The following is a 20,028-nucleotide window of genomic DNA, read 5'->3' as shown; positions in this document are numbered from 1 at the left end:
AAGTTCAATTCTTTATCCACGATCCCACCCATCTCTTCACCCTAAGAAGTCAGAGAAGAGCTTCTTGCAAAACTGAGTAAGGAATCCTTTCTCCTGGTCTCTAAAAAGAATGCAAGCACCAGCTGAACAGATGTGTCCACTGAGAGACTTTCCCTGGCTATGTTCTCTAGTGGTCACTCTCTATTTTTAGGAAACAACTATTATGTGCCCCATTGTAAGTGCAGAGCATACTTGCAATAGGTACAAAGGTTCTCATTCTCACTGACTTTAAAATCAAATGGAGACAGAATAGAAACAAGTGCACAAATGAATAAACGAATAAGGAAAATGACTAAAATAAAAGACAAGATAAGTATTAGGGAGGTACGAGCGGATATTTCAAGATGCATAGTCAGGGAAAAGCTTTCTTCACCGGTGATTTTGGAGTTAAGATGTGGATGACATGAAAGAGACAGTCATTTGCCCATCTGTTGGGAGTGGGCATTCCAGTTAAAGGAATTGGCTGCTGCATTGGTCCTAGGGATGAAACTATAATTCTAAACAATACATGTACCCCTATGTTCATAGCAGCACTATTCATAATAGCCAAGACATGGGAACAACCTAAATGTCCACTGACTGGATAAAGAAGATGTGATACATATATACAATAGAATACTAAGCAGTCATAAGAAAGAATGAAACAATGCCATTTGCAACACTGTGGCTGAACCTAGAGATTATCATACTAAGAAAGGTCAGAAAGAGAAAGACAAATACCATATAATATTACTTATTTATGGAGTCTAAAATATGACACAAGTGAATGTATCCAGGAAACAGAAACAGACTTACAGACATAGAGAAGAGACTTGTGGTTGCCAAGAGGCTGGGGAGGGATGGCTTGTGAGCTTGGGATTAGCAGATGCAGACTATTATATATAGAATGAATAAAGAATAAAGCCCTACTGTATAGTGCAGGGAACTATATTCAGTATCCTGTAATAAACCATAATGGAAAACTATAAAATATATATATATATATATATATATATATCTGAATCACTTTGCTGTATACCTGAAACTAACACAACATTGTAAATTAACTATGCATTTTGTGCATGTTAGTCACTTAGTGGTGTCTCTGCGACCCCACGGACTGTAGGCGACCAGGCTTCTCTGTCCATGGAATTTAATAAAAAAAAATTTTTTAATAAAAATTTTTTTTAAAAAAGAATGACTCTTCTGACTTCACTATCTGGGTGCATGTGATTTCCTGAGATAAAGAACACTGAGAAAGGAGTAAATTTACAAAAAAAAAAATCTTCAAGAGTTTCTTTTTAACACTCTGAAACAAAGGTAATAAAGTACAGCCCCCTACCTCATAGACTTCATATTCTAGTATAAGGTCAATATGCTGTCTGATGTGCCCGACAGACATTTAAGAGGAGATTTTAAGTATGCAGCTGGAGATCCAGTTATTTCTGAAGTTCAGAAACATGTCTAGATTGGAAATGTGATTTGAAGAGTTGTCAGTATGTAGCTGGTAGCTGTTGAAAAATCAATCCCCCAAGTGTGCTAGATTCGACTCACACTGGCTTGTGAGAGCCAATTGTTAAATTTTCCAGAATTTTTAAAGCCAGTTGATTTCACTTGAAATTAGCAGATGGACGTATTTACACTATGAGAATTGGCAAATCCTACAAATCAGGTCCTGGGGAGCCAGTTATTAGCCTTTTATCAGCCCAACCCTGCTTCTGACTGGTTCTGATGTTCTCCAAAAAAGAAGAGGTCAGCATTCTCTGAGGAGGAAAGATAAGATGTAGAAGGTTTGAGAATGGAGAACGTGTGTGAAATAATCATTTTAGAGAGTGAGAAAGTGAATCTAGGCAGTCAGTGGTGGAGAAGTAATAGACATAGAGCCTGTTTCAGGTTGGTGGAGTGGCTCAGACTTCTGAGTGCTCCTCTAACAACATTCATTCTACTGCTTGGGTGCAAGCTTGGTGTAATGCCATAGTTGAGTTGAATGAGTCTGAGTTTAAAACATGGTTTGACTGATAGGTACCACCAAGGTTTATAGTGAATGAGGCACTCTGCCAACTACTGTGAGGAATACAAAACGGAGAGCAACGTGATCCTACCTTCCAGGAACTTAGTCTGTTGGGGAAACAAGACACCAAGGGGGAAAAATTCCTGACAGTCGAGAAAGTAAGTGTAGACAGTAACAGAACTGTGAGGAAAGCTTGTTGATAATGAGAGAAATGAAGTCAAAGACTTTCTTAATATTTGGTAGTGAAAAAGAAAAGCTGGACAGGTGATCATAGCTAAAGGGAGGATTTTCCAACCTAGGGGAAACCTATTGATGTCTGAAGGAGCAAAGCGAATGGAAGAGACACAAGATGCTGGAGATACCTTGGGAAAGACAAGGGAAGCACTTCCTTTCGTGTGCAAAGCATAGGCTGGGGATTTAGTACAACTCGGGATGCAGGCAGGGAGGATGGAAATTAGACTTAAAGAATTCTCAGATGTCAGAAGTATAAGAGCTTGTAATTGTTGGAGGAGGGAAATCCCATCGCACACCCCACAGTCTGCCTGGCTGGACTGGACTTCGTCCTTTCTTCCTTCCCTCCTACTATTTGGGTCCGTTTGGGTCTGGATTGCCTTTTCTTAAGCATCAACCTGGGAAACCTGAAAGAATTGGTCATACATATCAAACTATTATTAATCACCAAGGCAACGTCTGCTCCTATAAACACTACAAATAAACTGTAATCTCCTTCTCTCCAGCAGAGGGGGTATAGCTCAGGGGTAGAGCATTTGACTGCAGATCAAGAGGTCCCCGGTTCAAATCCGGGTGCCCCCTTGTGTTCTCACTTTTAACCCTTATCCACCCCAACATGATAGGTAGCAAATGTTTAGTCATTTGTCAGTGTTTTCTGGGAATAAAGAAATTGGCCAACTACAGGCATCTGTGGATTTCACATTCTAAAAAGCTCAACACCCAAACAAAGGAATTTCCGGTCCACCCTATGGGTTCCAATCTGTGTTTGGGAGTTGAGTCCTTCCATGTCTGCCTGTGAGACCGTTTCCACATAGGGAAAAAGAATTTACTTCTCACTTCCTTACCTGTTTCATTCTTGTCCACTCATGCATACAGCTTTCCAGAGGCTACATGATGTCACAACAGACTAAATGTGAAAACATGAAAATCCAGATGTCTTTCATTTAGCCAAATATCAAAGAAATTCCTAAAAGAATGTAAAACCAAGCCACTCTTATTATTTTTAAAATTTAAGTACAATTCTTTTTAAGAATATGTATTTTCTCAACATTCAAAAAATGAAAAGCGTGGCATCTGATGGCAAATGCTTCATGGCAAATAGATGGGGAAACAATGGAAACAGTGACAGACTTTATTTTCTTGGGCTCCAAAATCACTGCAGATGGTGACTGCAGCCATGAAATTAAAAGATGCTTGCTCCTTGGAAGAAAAGCTATGACAAACCTAGACAGCATATTCGAAAGCAGAGACATTACTTTTCCAACAAAGTTCTGTCTAGACAAAGCCGTAGTTTTCCAGTAGTCATGTATAAGAGTTGGACTATAGTGAAAACTGAGCACGGAAGAAATGATGCTTTTGAACTGTGGTGTTGGAGAAGACTCTTGAGAGTCCCTTGGACTGCAAGGAGATCCAACCAGGCAGTCCTAAAGGAAATCAGTCCTGAATATTCATTGGAAGGACTGATGCTGAAGCTGAAGCTACAAATATTTTGGCTACCTGACTCACTGGCAAAGACCCTGATCCTGGGAAAAATTGAAGGAGGAGAAGGGGATGACAGAGGATGAGATAGTTGGATGGTATCACGGACGCAATGAACATGAGTTTGAGTAGGCTCCAGGAGTTGGTGATAGACAGGGAAGCCTGGCATGCTGCAGTCCATGGGGTCACAAAGAGTCAGACATGACTGAACGACTGAACTTAACTGATTTTAGCAGGTAAGAGATCATCTTAAATATTTCACAATTTAAATTTCTAAGTCTGGTGACTGTCAGTAAATAGATACAACTATACAAACAAAACCATTTTGGAGTCCTCAATAATTTAAGAATGTAAAGGATATTCAGATGAAAACATCTGAGAACCAATGCTCTAAGTAACCAACCAAGACTACTAATACAGGCAGAAAAGCAGAATTTCTGGAAAAATTGATTTTGGTTTTGGATGTGTCAGTCTGAAGTGCCTGTGGAGGTGTCCCTATCACTGTTTCCATATATTAGCTAGAACTAAGCAGAAATGTCTTAGGCTGAGATACAGAATTGGGAGTTATTAGCTTATTGATAGTAACGAAAGGTACTGGGTGGTGTGATCATTCAGAGAAATATACTGAGAAGGGACAGTGAGTAAGGAGAGAGCAATATAACATAGTGGCTTAGAGCCTGTACTTTGGAATCAGTCAAACTCAGGATACCATTCTACCTCTGCTTTTCATGATTTGTTTGATCTTGGACAAAGGCACTTAACCTTTCTATTTCCTAGTTTCCTTATTTGTAAAATGAGATTAATACTACCTAAGTCACAGGGTTGTGGGGAGGATTCAAGAAGTCACATTCCTATAAAATGCTTAATTCAATGATTAGTATTTAAGAACACTCCATAAATAGTAACTTCTATTATTACTAGCATCTTGGAAACCGTAGGTGAAGAGTGTTAAGAAGATGGGACTGGTGCCAGTGTGCAACAATGTGAGGTCAAGTAAGATAAAGACTGAGTGTCCTTGGATTGTGGAAAGAGTAGGTCACGGTGAACTTTCTAGTATAATTTATCAGTATACATAATTTCAAGTATAATTTCAGTCATATAGTGAGGAAATAAACTAGATTACAGGGGTCCAAGGAATGTGTGCACCCAGGAAGTAAAGAAGTAGAGACAGATCATTTCACAGCTCTGATTTTCAAGGACCAGTGAAACTACCCCAGAGATGGCAGTGTTGAGATGGTGAAAAGTTGACATAGGATTTAAAGGAACATTTTTAACAACAAAAAAGATGAAGGAAGATAATCCTTTAGATTGAGCAAATGTAGCTTTATGAGAAACACAGTATTTTCCAAATATTTCTAATTTTGCCATAGAAGAATGAAAATTTCCTTCATGCCAGGATGCTGACATATGGACACCATTCAGGTAGACTTCATTTGTTCAGCAATCATTTGCCACGTATTTATTGAGCCAGGCCCTATGCTGAATGCTGAGGATATACTGTTGAACAACAACAACAACAAAGAACTCAGCTTTTACTGAACATATAGACTGACTGTTGGGGGTGAGAAGTCATTCAGCAAAGTCATGAAATACATATTTAAGAACTGAAATAAATAGTATGATGGAAAAATACTTCTTAAGAGAAGTCAGAGTAAAATTTCTCTAAGAAAAAGATATTTAAGCTGAGATCTGTAACAATCAATAGATGTGAAAATGTAACACTTTACATCATGTAAAAATACACGATGAGGGTAGACAGGGTAGAGTATGCCAAGCATGTGTGAGGCCAATGGCTATTCAGGGGCATATATGGTATCTGGGACAAAAAGGCCAACTCCGCAGAGCAAGAGAGGTTAAGAAGTAGGACAATGCTACATCAGGGCCCAGTAGGCCATGATATGGATTTTAAGTTTGATTCTAAGAGTACAGAAACCATTGGAGGATTTTCAGGAGAGTAACATAGTAATAGTTACATTTCTGAAAAATTATTTCTGGCCATTTTATGAAGACTGAGTGGATGGATGAGGGAGAATAGAGGCCAAGAGACCTATTACAGAGCTTCAGAAGTAGTTTAGGCAAGAGTTGGAGGTGGTTTGGACCAGAGTGTTAGTAGAGGAAATAGAGAGAAGTGGACAGACTTGAGAGACACTGAGAAGGCAGACTGAAAAGAACTTGGGCAGGAATCTCAGAGGCACACCTAGATAAATGGTAGTTCCATTTATCAAGAGAGGCAAAAATGATAATGAAATCATATATTCAGAAACACATGAAATTCAGCTAAGTGGAGAGAGAGAAACTGGTAGCTAGAGAAACTGGCAGGAGCAAGTGAAGTATTTAAGAGTGAGAAGGATGATTTATAAATATATAGATTTAGAGACCTCTTAAAGTTGAAGTGCTCCAGAGGTTAGCCCATGGTCTCTTTTATTTACCTTTTCTTCTTTTTTTAACTCATCCACTATCGTGGCTTTACTTATATGCTGACAACTCCCAAATTTCTATCTCCCTCTTTCTGGAACTCCAGGCTAATACGTCTAACCTGCTACTGAAATCTCTTTTTCACATCTAACTCAACATCTCCAAAACTGAACTGCCATTCTTACCCCCAAAGCTGTTCCTCTCACAGCTTTCCCCATCTCAGTTGATGGCAACTTGCTCAGACCTAAAGCTTTGGAAACATTTTCTTCTCTTACTCTTTATCCCACATTTTGTTGGCTCTATCTCCAAACATATCCATTATCTGATCACATCACAGTACTTCTGCTGCTACCACTCTGGTCCAAACCACCACCATTTCTCTTTTGAGTTACTGCAAGAGCTTCCCAAATAGGTCTTCTTACTTACTTGTATCTTTGTGTTCCCTCCCACAGTGTAGTCCCAATTACAGTGATCCTTCTGACATATTAGTCAGATCATGTCTCTCCTCTGCTTATGACTTAATGATTCCCAATTCAGTCTGTAAATGTCAAAGTCCATAGTGATGTACAGAGCCCTCCATGATCCAGTTCCATTACTTATGACCTTCATTCTATTGCTTTTCCCTTCACTTATTCTGTCCAGTCATTCCTGGCTTCCTTGCTGGTCCTCACATTGTTCAGGCACAATCCCACTTTAGAGTCTTTCATTGGTTGATGACTCTGGACTGCTCTTCTTAGACAATCAAATTGTTAACTCTCTCATCTCAAAATCTTAGCCCTAATGTCAACTTCTTCCATAAAGCCCACACTGACCATTCTATTTTCAACTGCAATTTGCTCCTCTTCCCACTTTCAGATCCCTCTTTTTTCTACTTTTGTTTTCAAAGTACTTATCCCCATCTAACATACTATATGCTGCCATTATTACATCTGTGGTTCAGTATCTAATACCCACCCTCATCACCACCCTGACTGGATGTAACTTTCTTAAGGGCAAGAATGATCTGTTTTGTTCTGACGTAGTCTAGTCTATGCCCAGGACAGAATCTGGAATCAGTAGTCTTTTAATATTTGAATTAATGCATCGACAGAGAGAAGCCTGAAGAATGGGAAAGCCTGAGGCAGTGAAAAGAATAATGAACATAGCAAGATATAGAAAATACAAGTGGGTTTGGGACCAAGCACACACAATATGGAATTATCTGTAGCGCTACAATGGCATCTCTCAGTTGTATCACATCCTAATGAAACCATTTCCAGATCTCTAACCCTTGCCCTCAACGCCCGTGCGTTCTCTGGAGGCCATTTAAGCATTTCTGAATCTCTAGTGTCCATCTAAGTCCCTGGCACATAGTGTTCAGAAGAGGTTGTCCGATCAATTAAACCAATGTTTCTGTGTCCCAACTACTTCCGAGCTCCTATTAAGTGTACTCCTGGGATCATTCATTCTGCAGCCCTCAACCCTCACACCGTTCACTTTGTAACGCAAGCTCTAGGCGACGTCCCGCGTTTATGACGTAATAAGACAGCGCCCTAGGGAAAGAGGCGGATTGGGCAAACTCCGGGTCACGTGCCCAGATTGGGCGGGGCCTGGGAGTTCATATCCCAGGGTCCTTTGTCTTTACTTCCTTTTTGTCCCTTTCCGGCCTTCAAGATGTCGAAGCGAGGTGAGGTTTTGACTTTGGAAGATCCTTCGCCATCTGTTGCGCTGTGGCTGCTGGCCTTGCCGGTAGCAGCGGCCATGGGCAGCTGGGGCGATTTGCTTTGCTCGACGCCCGAGAGGGCTTGGAGGGCTCATCGGGAGAGCACCGGGAGAGCCCCTGAAAGTGACGGGGCCGGCCGGAGGGTTGAGTTGGCAGGATCCAGTCGTGACTCTAGATCGAACCCTGCGGATTCACTCCGCGTCACCGCTGCGGTAAGGGATTGGAGTTGGACTGACTTAAGCCCCAGTGTGGGCGGCTTGTGCAGTCTCCCACCCTTCAGGAAGAACTGCGTGGTACAAAAGTTGAATCGAGAATTGAGTCTTCAGGCCAGTTAATTTCAGTCTAATGTGGTGGTAGTGAGGACTTGGCTATTGGCCTTGAGAACTGGGTGGCACATGGGGCAGGGTATGTGTGGATTCAATGTGCCGTTTCCCAAAGCATACGCGAGTGAACTTTTACTTTAAGCGTATGAAAGGGACTCCGAACCATGTCTGAGCAGTGACCTCTCCTGTTTCCCTTCCTACTTACAGGACGTGGTGGGTCCTCTGGTGCGAAATTCCGGATTTCCTTGGGTCTTCCGGTTGGAGCCGTGATCAACTGTGCTGACAACACAGGTGAGACCTTCGGCTGCTCCCTGCCATACTCACCCTTTTAAAAGCACTCAGTGGGCCTTTTGCTGATGACCCGCTGAGCCGTCAAGAAAGGGCAGAGTGAAAACACCGCTTTTGGGTGAAGCGGCAGCATGTTGTGTTGTTTTGCTTCAATCGGTGGTGTGACAAGGTGTTCCACCTAGTGGGGACTAAGTGCTTAGGAGTGTGACTGGAGGAGGTGATGTTGGAAAATCGCAGCACTGCCTGATTGGCCCTCAAAACTAGTCTCCATTTTTGTTTACATTGTTTTATAGGAGCCAAAAATCTGTATATCATCTCTGTGAAGGGGATCAAGGGACGATTGAATAGACTTCCTGCTGCTGGTGTGGGTGACATGGTGATGGCTACAGTCAAGAAAGGCAAACCAGAGCTCAGAAAGAAGGGTGAGTAGAGAGATGGGATTCTCCTTTTGGTCTGTGGACAGTTGAGAGATTTCTCTCATTATTGGAAAAATGGAACAGTAATTTTGCCATTCTCAGAGCCTCTTAAAAGCTTGATCTAGTTAACAGTAGTTAACAGACTTGTCTTGTCTCACATACCTACACCTTAAGTAGAAGCAAGAGCCCTGTCCTACTGGGATTTACAGTCCATCCACATGATTCTTTCCCAAGCTGTCTCCTTTTAGTTCTTGGTTTTTTGTTCCAACTTATATTCTTTCCTTTGTGCCTCAGATTCTTGCTGTGTCCCCTATCTGGAGTATTCTAATTCTAGTCGTCTTCTGCTCCTTACCCCCTTCTCTCCCCTTTCCCAAATAACCTTGAATCCAGGTGGTGATTTTTGTATGTGACATTTAGGGTTGTGTCTTCTGTGAGAGCAGATAATTGTCTTTAGTTGGTTGCTGATTCCTTGGCTACAGGCCAGCTACAGGTGAGAGGGCAGCCTTAAGACCTGAATCACCCCAGGCAAGTTTCTTTTCGTGAACCAATTTGAAAGGGAGTAGTCACACATAGATGAGATTAACTCAGGGTTGTGACTGAACAAAAGTTGAGTATGGTTACTTCTAAATCTCTTCTGATAGAAACTGAAACCAGAGGCTGCTCATTGCCTAATTGTGGACCACCCCCAAAAGTTTTCCCACTACATGTATGAATTAGGGGTTGGGGCTGAGACAGTGCTGAATTGTCTGGCTTTACAGCTTCTGATATTCAATGCACTTGACTTTCCAGCTCTGTTGACCTCCAGTATGCACTTGGGGACTTGGTAAGCAAGGAATAACTGTTGCACTTAAGCACTGATAAAGCAGTGTGTTGATCAGGGTCAGCATGCAACTGGACAGGCTGTCCTCCTAGAACGTTTGCTGGGTCTGATCTGTGGCCTGGGAAGCTGTCAGGGACGGGCAGAGCAGCTGTCCATCACTGTGGGTGAGATGGCAGCAGGGCATGCTGTCTGTCTCAGTCAGTTGTGGGACAGACCAGAGAATACTTTTTGTTTTAAAACTAGGTCTGACTTTCCGACTCTGTTACTTTATTTGGGCCTTGTTTCTTCTAAATGATAACTGTTAGCCTTTGAACAGCATGGGTTTGAACTGCACGGGTGCACTTAAACACAGAATTTTTTTCCCACTAAATATATATTACTGTACCAGACAACCTGAGGTTGGTTGAATCAGTAGATAGAGGGTCAACTAAAAGTTACAGATGGGTTTTAGACTGCACATTATAACATGCAGAAATGTGGGAAAGGACAGGACTGGAAATCCAGAATCCTGAATTCATATGACCTTATTTATTTGTTAGATTCATTTGTGAGAATTATTAAATACATGAGGGTCCAATGGAGGAGAATCTTGGTCAGCATTACCTGTCACTCAGTGTGTTAAAAACTCAAAAGACTGTCTATGAACACAGTACTTGCTTCAAGGATAGCCAGGATCCCTGTCCTAAAAAAATTTTGTATTTCCAGTCTCATCTTAAAATATAGGGCTTCCCTGGTAGCTCGGTAAAGAATCTGCCTGCAGGGCAGGAGACCCCGGTTTGATATCTGGGTCAGGAAGATTCCCTGGAGAAGGAAATGGCAACCCACTCCTGTATTCTTTACCTGGAAAGTCCTATGGACAGAGGAATCTGTTCGACTAAAGGCGGGGTCGCACAGGTCGGACACAACTTAGCGACTAAACCACCACATCTTAAATATAGAAATTTTAACTATTATCCCTAGTTTGCAAGAGGAAAGCTTAAATGTCATAAGATTGCATAACCTGTTCAAGGTCTCCAAACTACTGTCAGTCAAGATTTGAATTCAGGTCTGTCTGACTCTAGTTCTGTCAAGTGCAGTCGATGCTTTGAATATCGGGAAAAGTATTCACTTTAGAGCAGGTAGGTTTTAAAAAGTTACTTATGACCCTGGAAAGCACTTTCTCAAAAAGTTAAACCTAGAGTTAATTAAATAAGAAATACAAGTTGAATTTCTGTTACCTGACTCTTAGGCCACCAAGAGATGATCATTTTTAGTATTTTTTAGTATATCCTATTTCCCAGTGTAAGACCATTTCCTTCCCATAACTCATTCTTGCTTCACAGATGATTGTCTTGGATATAAAAAGTTACAGAAATGTATAATTTTAAAGTGATTGTGTTCTGTGCATGTGCCATGAGATATTTAGGTTAACTCCAAGTTTGCCTAGTAAAACATGTACCTTGCAGTTAGAATGGCATAAAGTGCTAATTTTATATCAAAGTTTGTACTTGGAGGTCTTGATAGAAATGAGGATGGAATATTTATTGTGTAATGAGCCTCTCCAGTATGAGGAAAGTCCGTTTCCCTATTCTATGACATTGGGATCTTAACAGTACCTACCTCTTTGGTGAAGTAGGGAAATGTATAGAAAGTGCTTAACAAGTTTCCTGTTGGTATGTTGCTGATCTGTACTCCCAGAGTACAGATTCATGCTGGTAAGGAAATGCTTGCAGTTTGAACTTAGAAGTAAGGTCTTTCCTTAAGGGGTGATGGATATTTATTAATCTCTCACACTTGATTTTAGGAAATGAAAAAGCTAATGAGGATGCATTCTGTCCAAATGGGGAATGTTGGGAAGGTAGACAAGGTGTAAACCACTTTCTCATGGTGACATTGGTACTTGACAGGTTTAATGACAGCTTTTTGTTTTTCCCCCCTCTCAGTACATCCAGCGGTGGTAATTCGACAACGAAAGTCATACCGGAGAAAAGATGGTGTGTTTCTTTATTTTGAAGATAATGCAGGGGTCATAGTAAACAATAAAGGCGAGATGAAAGGTAAGAAAGAATCCACATCTTTGTTCAGCTTTTGAGACTTGATGATTCAACTCAAAAAGTGCACAAGGAAAGGACCCTTTAAGCTTATGTGTCGCTTCATTCTTTTATGCAGGTTCTGCCATCACAGGACCAGTTGCAAAGGAATGTGCAGACTTGTGGCCCAGGATTGCATCCAATGCTGGCAGCATTGCATGATTCTTTGGTGTATTTGTAAAAAATAAAAATTATTTGCTCCCAATGCTTGCCCTGCTGTTTGTTTCTACATGTTACTCTTGATACCACTTAATCCTTACCTAAGTTTTTTAGTTCTTAAATTACAGATGATCTATACAGGTTACCCCAGGTGACTGCCCTACAATTAGGTATTTGAGATAAGGTAGAATGTATGGTCAGATCCTGTACACTCATGGACTTCAAGGAATGATGTGAATAGGGACAAGGTACACAGGTATATAATGTGCACTTTGCAGTTACAGGTTTTCTTTGGGTAAGTTGGTGCATGAATGCATTTATATTTGTAAAACCTAACACATGGTAGCTGTTCTCATGAAATTTGACTAAGTTGTTAATATCTACAAGTCCTTTATTTGCTATCAAAACTATTTCGATGGCATACATCTTCCAAACCCTAGTTTGAGAATAAAAGATGATAGAATGTTAACACAGCAGGCTAATACCCTTTTACCTCGCCCAAGCCATGAGAGTTGATTTAGGTGACATTCAGGGCTTGGGAAATGACCTCTCAGCTGCTTTGGATCAGAAGTCTGGCGTAAAGATTTTGGAAGAGGATTTGTGTTCATGTATCTAGTAAAGTTGTACGATAGATCTGACTCTCCCCTACCCCATCCTCCAGACTCTTGAATTTCAGGTCTTTAATGTCACATGAAGCCCCCAGGTACTCCAGGAAACTGCCTGCCAGTACAGGAGATCTGTTTGATACCTGGGTGGGGAAGATTCCCTTGGAGGAGGAAATGGCAACCCACTCCAATATTCTTGCCTGGAAAATTCCACGGACAGAGGAGCTTGGCGAGCTACAGTCCATGGGGTTGCAAAGAGTCAAGACATGACAGTGTCGCAAACTATAGACTTAGTATAATTTCAAATTTGATTTATTAACATAAGACTTGCCTATCATAGTGTAAAAAGATTAAACATGCCAAGTTGATACATCAGGACCAGTGATTATGTACAAGTATGTGGTGGTTTAGTTGGGAAGTATCCTGCCAGGATCTGTCCATGGGATTCTCCAGGTAAGAATACTAGAGTGGGTTGCCATTTCCTTCTCCAAGGGATCTTCCTGACCCAGGGATTGAGCCCTGGTTTCCTTCACTGCAGGCTGATTCTTTACCAACTCAGCTACCAGGGAAGCAGGTATGATGCAACCTTTTTCTAATTAATACTTGTGCTTTTGTACAATAAACGCTTCCCTCGTAGCTCACTGGGTAAAAATCTGCCTGCAATGCAGGAAACCCACGTTCCACCCTGGGTTGGGAAGATCCCCTGGAGAAGGAAATGGCAACCCACTCCAGTATTCTTGCCTGGAGAATCCCATGCACAGAGGAACCTGGCAAGATACAGTCTATGGGGTTACAACAGTCAGACATAGCAACGAAATAACCACCACAGTAAACTAGTAACATGAAAGAATTCCTGAATTTGTTACCTCATTTGTGAAATAATAGCACCTGTTTGTATGAGGAGCAGAGAAATTTGTATAAGGCCCTTTGTAAAGCATCTATATAAAGGGAAATTGGAGAAGTAAACTAGAAAGAAAAACTGCTTTAACAATAATTAGAGAAAATGATTGTTCATGTTTTGCTGTATCCTATTATATACACAAAATTAACCAGAGGAGAAAAGTATGGTAATATGTGTCAACTTACTGTTTTGTTGGGTTTTTACATTTATCAGGAGGAGGTATATTAGCTGATGAATTGGGTAGGGAGGGAAGAAATGATTTAAATGGATATACTGGAAGCCAGGAGGTAAGTTCTGGTTCTGGATCTGTCACTAAATGAATTAGGAAATACTCCAACATTTCCTAGCTTCAACTTAAGAGTTCTGTAAAATGCGAGTTGGAAGTAGATGCTGTCTGAACTGATCATTCAGGTTTCAGGGTTTTCAAAGGAACTGGGTTTGGGAAATAGTATATAACAACGTGGGAGCAGAGAACCTTGCTCTTAAAAGGAGAACGGAGAGTTGGGACGACTGCGCTCACAACCACACTCGGTCATCCTCCTTCTCTTCAATCTCTGACTCCTCTTGCATAGTTACCTCCTAGACATCCCTTACGTCGGGACCATTCAAGCAACTACCCCCACATCCCTGCGAGGCTACCCCGTAGGATGGGGACAATAGGGTTTGTGTCACCTACTGTGACGCCTACGTGATGTTTAATTCCACGTCACAATGTGCCGGGGAGCCTCCACCTAGGACACCGCTTTCTGCCAGAAACGCCCTCGGAGGCTGCGGTGGTCTGGATGGCTCACCTTTGCGCGTGTCCTCTGCGGCGAGAGAAGGGCTTCATTCTGGATGGGGTGGCCGTGAGCACCGTGGCCCGCTCCTACGAGCACCTGAGGCCCAAGCTCTGGTCCGCGATTCCGCCCTACAACGCGCAGCAGGACCAACACTCCCGACGGTACTTCCGGAGCCCCGTGGTTCCGCCCGTCCTGCAGAAGACTGAGCAGGTACCCCAGCCCCGCGTAGAACCCGGCTATCTGCGCCCGCAGAGCTTGGCCCAGGTGGCCGGCTGGCTTCCCAGATCCGGGCGTCTGATGCTAGCGCCCTCACCACCACGGAGGCTGCCCGATTTGCACTCTCAGCTTTCTGGATGAAACTCCAGAATTGCTGGAGGCAGGCGACAGGTGTTGAGCGTGAACTTACTGAGCTCACCTTCCATGCCTGAATTTGAGAATGATCTCATTTCAAATCTCTGCAAGCCTCTGCCAAAGAAATTGGGTTCTTTGTCCTTTTTGGCGTCACAGATTCACCCTTGGGGTGATCTCCCGCGGCAAATTCTCAAAGCCCGACCCTCAGAGAACAAGACAAAGAATTGCCGAGGCCCACTAGGCGAGGTGCCCTCGGTTCGGTGATGTCATATGACCTTCTTTGAACAGACTGGAAGGAAACCTCCCAACTTACCCAGCCCTTGCTTCTACTCAGTTGCACATCCCCCTTACGGGGATCAAAGATTCTGAGACTATTACAGGCTGACCGCTCCAATTTTTTTCAACACTTTTGCTTCCAGTATTTGTCACTATTAATACATGTCAGTGATATGGGGAGAAGAGGACTGAATGCGGGTTATTCTGTAAACACATCTTGGGGTTTCAGTGGTCCCAGGTGATTGCGTGTGCCCATGTGTGTTCAGCACAGGCATACGGACCCACATCGGTGCCATGTTTGGGTGTGTTCGCTGGCTACTCATGTAATATTTATAACAGAAGGAAACAGAATCTGGGGGAAAACTCCAGAACTTAAAAGTTCGAAAAATAATATTATGTACACACTTTTGAAACTTTCTATGTTCCATTTTGTAAGTTTTCTTTAATAGTCACAACCACCGTTTGCGGTAGGTACTATTTTCATTTAAATGAAGATCGTGTTTACTGAAATTTGCCAGACCCTTTATTTGAGGCCCGTTTATGTCTCACTTCAACCTCAAAGTACTGTTGAGGAAACTGAGCTCCAAAAAAGCTGTGTCTTTGACCTAAGGTCTTGTTAGGGGCAGAAGTGGAAATAGAACCAGTCTTCCCTGACAGTTTATTTTGAATTAATTTTTTTTTCATTTATTTTCATTAGTTGGAGGCCAATCACTCCGCATTCCCTGATAGTTTAGACGGTTAAGAATCTGCCTGTGATGTGGGAGACCTGGGTTCAATCCCTGGGTTGGGAAGACCCCTGGAGAAGGGAATGGCTACGGCCCTCCAGTATTCTTGCCTGGAGAATTTCATGGATAGAGGAGCCTGGCAGGCTACAGGCTATGGGGTCCTGAAGAGTTGGATAGGAATGAGGGACTAACACTTTCACTTTCTCTGGCATTAGACACTGAGCTTGTACCAAACTACAATGCATCTCGCTGAAAGGCAATAGGTCACTAAGTATATTTAATCTGTCTGGCCCTCTTACCCCTGGGCTGTGACCTCTCCCTCCCCCAACAAGCCAGGAGGCAGGGCTTGGACTGGGCTTTTTTCGGCATCACAGCTGACAGTCTTCTGCATTTTCTCTCACTCTCAGGATCACGGAGGCACAGGAAGGGATGGCTGGATAGTGGATTATTTCCACATCTTTGGGCAAGGACAGAGATACCTCAACAGGAGAAACTGGGCAGGGGCAGGCAAGTGCCACCTCCCTTTCCAACCTCATCATGATCTCACCTGGGAAGAGTGGTGTGCCTTCCCCAGTGAGAGAAACTGGGTCCTAAAGAGACCTGGAAGGGAAAGAGAGCTACCGACTGACTGCATCCTCCAGTTTTCTTCTTATGCCTGAGCAGATGGTGTTATAGTGCTCCCTAATAGTTAGTTATTGAGCACCCACTTGTAAGGTGCTTTTTATCCTCAGAATATCAAGTTACAGCCAGGGAAATTGAGTTTTAGAGAGGTAAAATGATTTGTTAAGAAGGGTTGGAATTCCCTGGTGGCTCAGTGGTAAAGAATCTGCCTGCCAATACAGGACACATGGGTTCAATCCCTGCACTGGGAAGATCCCCTGGAGGAGGAAATGGCAACCCACTCTAGTAATTTTGCCTGGGAAATCCCATGGACAGAGGAGCCTGGCAGGCTATAGTCTATGGGATCACAAGGGTCAGCCATGACTTAGCAACTAAACCACCACCATCACCAAGAAGGGCTGAGCTGAGAGTGAAATTACACTGTTTCCAAGGAAAGCCTGTGTTCTCATTGCTCCCAGAGCAGACTGTGTCCTGCTCACTCTCCAGGCCCAATTTAGCAGCAGTAGGAAAAGGGAGCTGTTTTTCTGGCAGGGTGAGACCTCCTCCTACCCCACCTAGTCACATGATCCCTCACACCATTGGCCAAATTGAGCTCATCTGTTTTCTCCAGATGGGTCAGATACAAGGGTGAAATCGTCTCAGTTCTCCAGGATACAAGGCAAGTTCAGCCAAGCCCAGAAGTTTCTGGCCCTTCTTGTCCCAGCACATATCATTCACGCTCCCTCTGCATGCTGCCCCTAGTATGAGGATGGGTTTCCAGGATGCAATCTGTCTCCTCCACCTCATCCACCCTTGGCTCTTCAGGACTCGGGGTTCAGCAGGGACATGGGAGCACAGTGACTATAATTGAGTGAGCCTCCTATACCAGCCCAGTGGGAGTAGGGAAAACAAGAAGGGGCTGAATACCGGCTCAGGCCTCTCTCTCTGTCCCCCAAGGGCATTCTCTCCAGCAAGTGACCGGGCATGACCACTATAATACCAATCTGAAAGCAACCCAGGGGTTCAATGGTCGGTTTGGCTATCGCCGGAACACCCCAGCCCTTCGCTACTGCCCCTCCGTCTTTGGAGAGATCACCCGGTTCCCTCTCTTTTAACAGCAGCTCTTCTCTTCATGCTCCTCCACCTGAATTTCTAAGATGTGTATATGAACTCCCAGTGTTATTTTATATTAAAACTTTTATGTAAGTGCCTCAGTGTGCTGTTTCATCCCTGAGGATGGGGGAGGTGGGGGAAGCTAGTTTCTCCACCCTCAGCTTCTCTACCCTGTGGAAGAGGTGGGAAGGGAAAGGGTGTCTCAGGCTGTGCCCTTAAATTCCATGTAAATAGAGTGCCAGACTTGAAAGGAGAAGTCTTTGGTCTCCCCTGTATAAGGAGGAAGCACACTACTTAAGCCCTCAGAAACTCTTCCCCAGGCATCAGGAGGGCCCAGGTCAGAAGCTACCTACTGTTTCCATCAAGAACAGAGCAGGCAACGTGGCCACAGGGATTGTTGGTTGTCCTGAGAAGTTCCTCATTTTTCTGGATCACCCCATCCAAAAGAACTGATGTCTTCCTCCTCCTTCCCACCTTCAACTCATCACAAGGCAGGGGATGAACAGGGTGATATCTGGAGCTGAGGATCATGACATAGTAATCTGGTGTTTATGAAAGCTTTCTCTACTAATGCTATATCAGTTTCCTTTTCAGCTAGTTTCCAGCGTGTCAGTTTTCAAGTGCCCCCACCCCTTTTATTGGTGGCCAAGAAAAAAGCCAAAACAGATTATAGATACAAAAGGGGTGGAGCTTTAGAATACAAAGCTTGCAGGAATTCTACAGTGGGTGGAAACGGTTTGTATTGAGTCACCGTAAGTGGACAAGGAAAACAACTTCCAATAGGCTGTGGGGGTATAGCTCAGGGGTAGAGCATTTGACTGCAGATCAAGAGGTCCCCGGTTCAAAGCCGGGTGCCCCCTTCCTTCTTTACCATTTTATGTTCATTAAATACTTCACTCCCAGCCCCAGGATGACTGGAGGAGGAAGACAAGAACTCCCAAGGGATTCTTGTCCAGCTTACTAGTTACTCCCATATTCCAAATAACCACTGAGGATAAATCCCTGGAGGATTCCACTGGTCTTCAATTAAGACAAAGTCCCTGAGGAAATTATTAGATCTGAGAGCTGTGATTACAATTTATGGATATGATGTGTGACAGAATAAAGATAAAGATGTTGGTATAACATATATAGTTGAGGGCTTACTGCACACAAGGCTGTGGTGAATTAAAGGATGAAAGAGGGCAGCTATCCTCAGGGAACTTTGTAACAGGAGGGAAACAGGGCTTCTGTAACAACTTTTACAAACAGCTTTCCTAAACTTTTCTAACAGGAAGAAGGACATAACTTTTGAGAGAATGACATAGCCTAAGGACACAACATAAACTGATTAGAATCAAATCTTGGGACCAAGATGGCAGACAAGTCTAGTCCTTGATCCTCAATCAGAAGTCAAATGACACACCCAGAGGTGCCATGACAGTTCCAAGACACTGTTAAAAGACCAAATATGGGCAGTGGCCCAAATCCTGGACCCTTCCCCAGAATAGTTGGAATAATCCTCCCACTCATTAGCATATGAAAATTACCCAGCCTATAAAAACCAACTACGCCACATTTCATGGCCACACTTGCCTTCTATGATGGCCAACACTCTGTCTGTGGAGTGTGCTTCTCTCTGAATCTGAATAAATCCATTTCTTACCTATCACTTTGTCTCTCATTGAATTCTTTCTGTGATGAGACATCAAGAACCTGAGCTTTATTAGGCCCTGAAACCAGATACCGTGGATTTTGTCTGGGTTCAAGTCCCAAGCAGGGTTTTGACTGGGTTCGAATCCCAGTCTATGGTAAATGGATTCGCTTTCAGTCTAATGGAAGTTCACACATTTGCACATAGCCATTTAGAGCAAGAGCACTTTATTGCTCAAGAAAGAGATAGCTTTTAAAAAGACCCACCACACAGGGAACTTATTCAGTACTATGTAATAATCTATATGGGAAAAGAATGTATAACTGATTCACTTTGCCGTACAGAAGAAATTAACACAACATTGTAAATTAACTATACTCCAATAAAATAAAAAATAAAGAGACCTACCCACTTTTTCTAGGTACAATTTAGAAATCCAGCTCAGTCCTGTACTTAGAAGTGTCTGGGGGTACTCTTTCTACCCCCTTCTGATGTCTATATCAGAAGCTTTCTCTATCTCCTTTATACTTTAATAAAACTTTATTGCACACACACACACACAAAATAAATAAATAAATAAATAAATAAAGTATTGATGCAAAAAAAAAAAAAGAAGTGTCTGCTGCTGGTGCCACCAACCCGAGACATTAATCACTGTGCTGTGGATCTCCAGGACAGCTCCTCAAGTTTGAAAATGCCAAGTGGAAGCATTTGATTGGCTGAGTCATGGTCTGACACGTTTGTCATTTTCCTCCATGAATGGCAGAAGTATGTGTTAATTGCTCAGTCGTGTCCAACTCCTTTCGACCCCATGGACTGTAGCCCGCCAGGCTCCTCTGTCCATGGGTTTCTCCCAGGCAAGAACACTGGAGTGGGTTGTCATTTCCTTCTCCAATGAAGGAGAGAAGATGGTCTTATCTCACTAAGTCTGACAACATGAGGTATTAGCCCAGAATTGGAGGGGTGTTTGGGTATAAAAGTGAATGTATCATGACCATACTTTCTTCTTCTCCATGAAGAAACCACTGTAAGAGAGCATGATAAGTTATAAATTTCAGTCCTGGCAGCTAAGTGTTTGCTTTCTCATACCCCTTTATTTCCTCTTTGCTAAAAT

The 20,028-nt window shown here is 42.9% G+C and overlaps 2 protein-coding genes, 1 long non-coding RNA gene and 3 other non-coding genes across 6 annotated transcripts; 5 read left to right on the top strand and 1 right to left on the bottom strand.

The window, feature by feature from the left end:
- Positions 1-1,746: 1,746 nt before the first annotated feature.
- On the bottom strand, positions 1,747-8,029 carry LOC139039112 (uncharacterized). Its single transcript, XR_011492305.1, has 3 exons — positions 6,581-8,029; positions 3,106-3,227; positions 1,747-2,667 (listed from the first exon to the last, which is right to left on the bottom strand). It is a non-coding gene; the product is annotated as an uncharacterized lncRNA (long non-coding RNA).
- On the top strand, positions 2,771-2,842 carry TRNAC-GCA (transfer RNA cysteine (anticodon GCA)). Its single transcript has one exon. It is a non-coding gene; the product is annotated as a tRNA-Cys (tRNA).
- RPL23 (ribosomal protein L23) lies at positions 7,714-11,982 on the top strand. The gene is made up of 5 exons (XM_020879535.2): positions 7,714-7,820; positions 8,387-8,470; positions 8,761-8,889; positions 11,626-11,739; positions 11,852-11,982. Exons 1-5 carry the CDS (start codon positions 7,808-7,810, stop codon positions 11,932-11,934), a joined length of 423 nt encoding a protein of 140 aa, XP_020735194.1. The 5' UTR covers positions 7,714-7,807; the 3' UTR covers positions 11,935-11,982.
- On the top strand, positions 8,502-8,637 carry LOC139039295 (small nucleolar RNA SNORA21). The gene has a single exon (XR_011492614.1). It is a non-coding gene; the product is annotated as a small nucleolar RNA SNORA21 (small nucleolar RNA).
- Positions 11,983-13,238: 1,256 nt separating the features above from the next.
- On the top strand, positions 13,239-17,378 carry SPMAP1 (sperm microtubule associated protein 1). The gene is made up of 3 exons (XM_020879560.2): positions 13,239-14,426; positions 15,976-16,075; positions 17,126-17,378. The coding sequence occupies exons 1-3, from the start codon at positions 14,220-14,222 to the stop codon at positions 17,281-17,283; spliced, it is 465 nt and encodes a 154-aa protein (XP_020735219.1). The 5' UTR covers positions 13,239-14,219; the 3' UTR covers positions 17,284-17,378.
- A 691-nt stretch (positions 17,379-18,069) lies between these two features.
- Positions 18,070-18,141, top strand: TRNAC-GCA (transfer RNA cysteine (anticodon GCA)). The gene has a single exon. It is a non-coding gene; the product is annotated as a tRNA-Cys (tRNA).
- The last annotated feature ends 1,887 nt before the right edge of the window (positions 18,142-20,028 follow it).

This window comes from Odocoileus virginianus, chromosome 17, assembly GCF_023699985.2.
Source record: "Odocoileus virginianus isolate 20LAN1187 ecotype Illinois chromosome 17, Ovbor_1.2, whole genome shotgun sequence".
In the NCBI taxonomy this organism is placed as follows: Eukaryota; Metazoa; Chordata; class Mammalia; order Artiodactyla; family Cervidae; genus Odocoileus; species Odocoileus virginianus.
The sequence above is the reverse complement of the archived record's forward strand: the minus strand, read 5'-3'. Positions and strand labels throughout refer to the sequence as shown.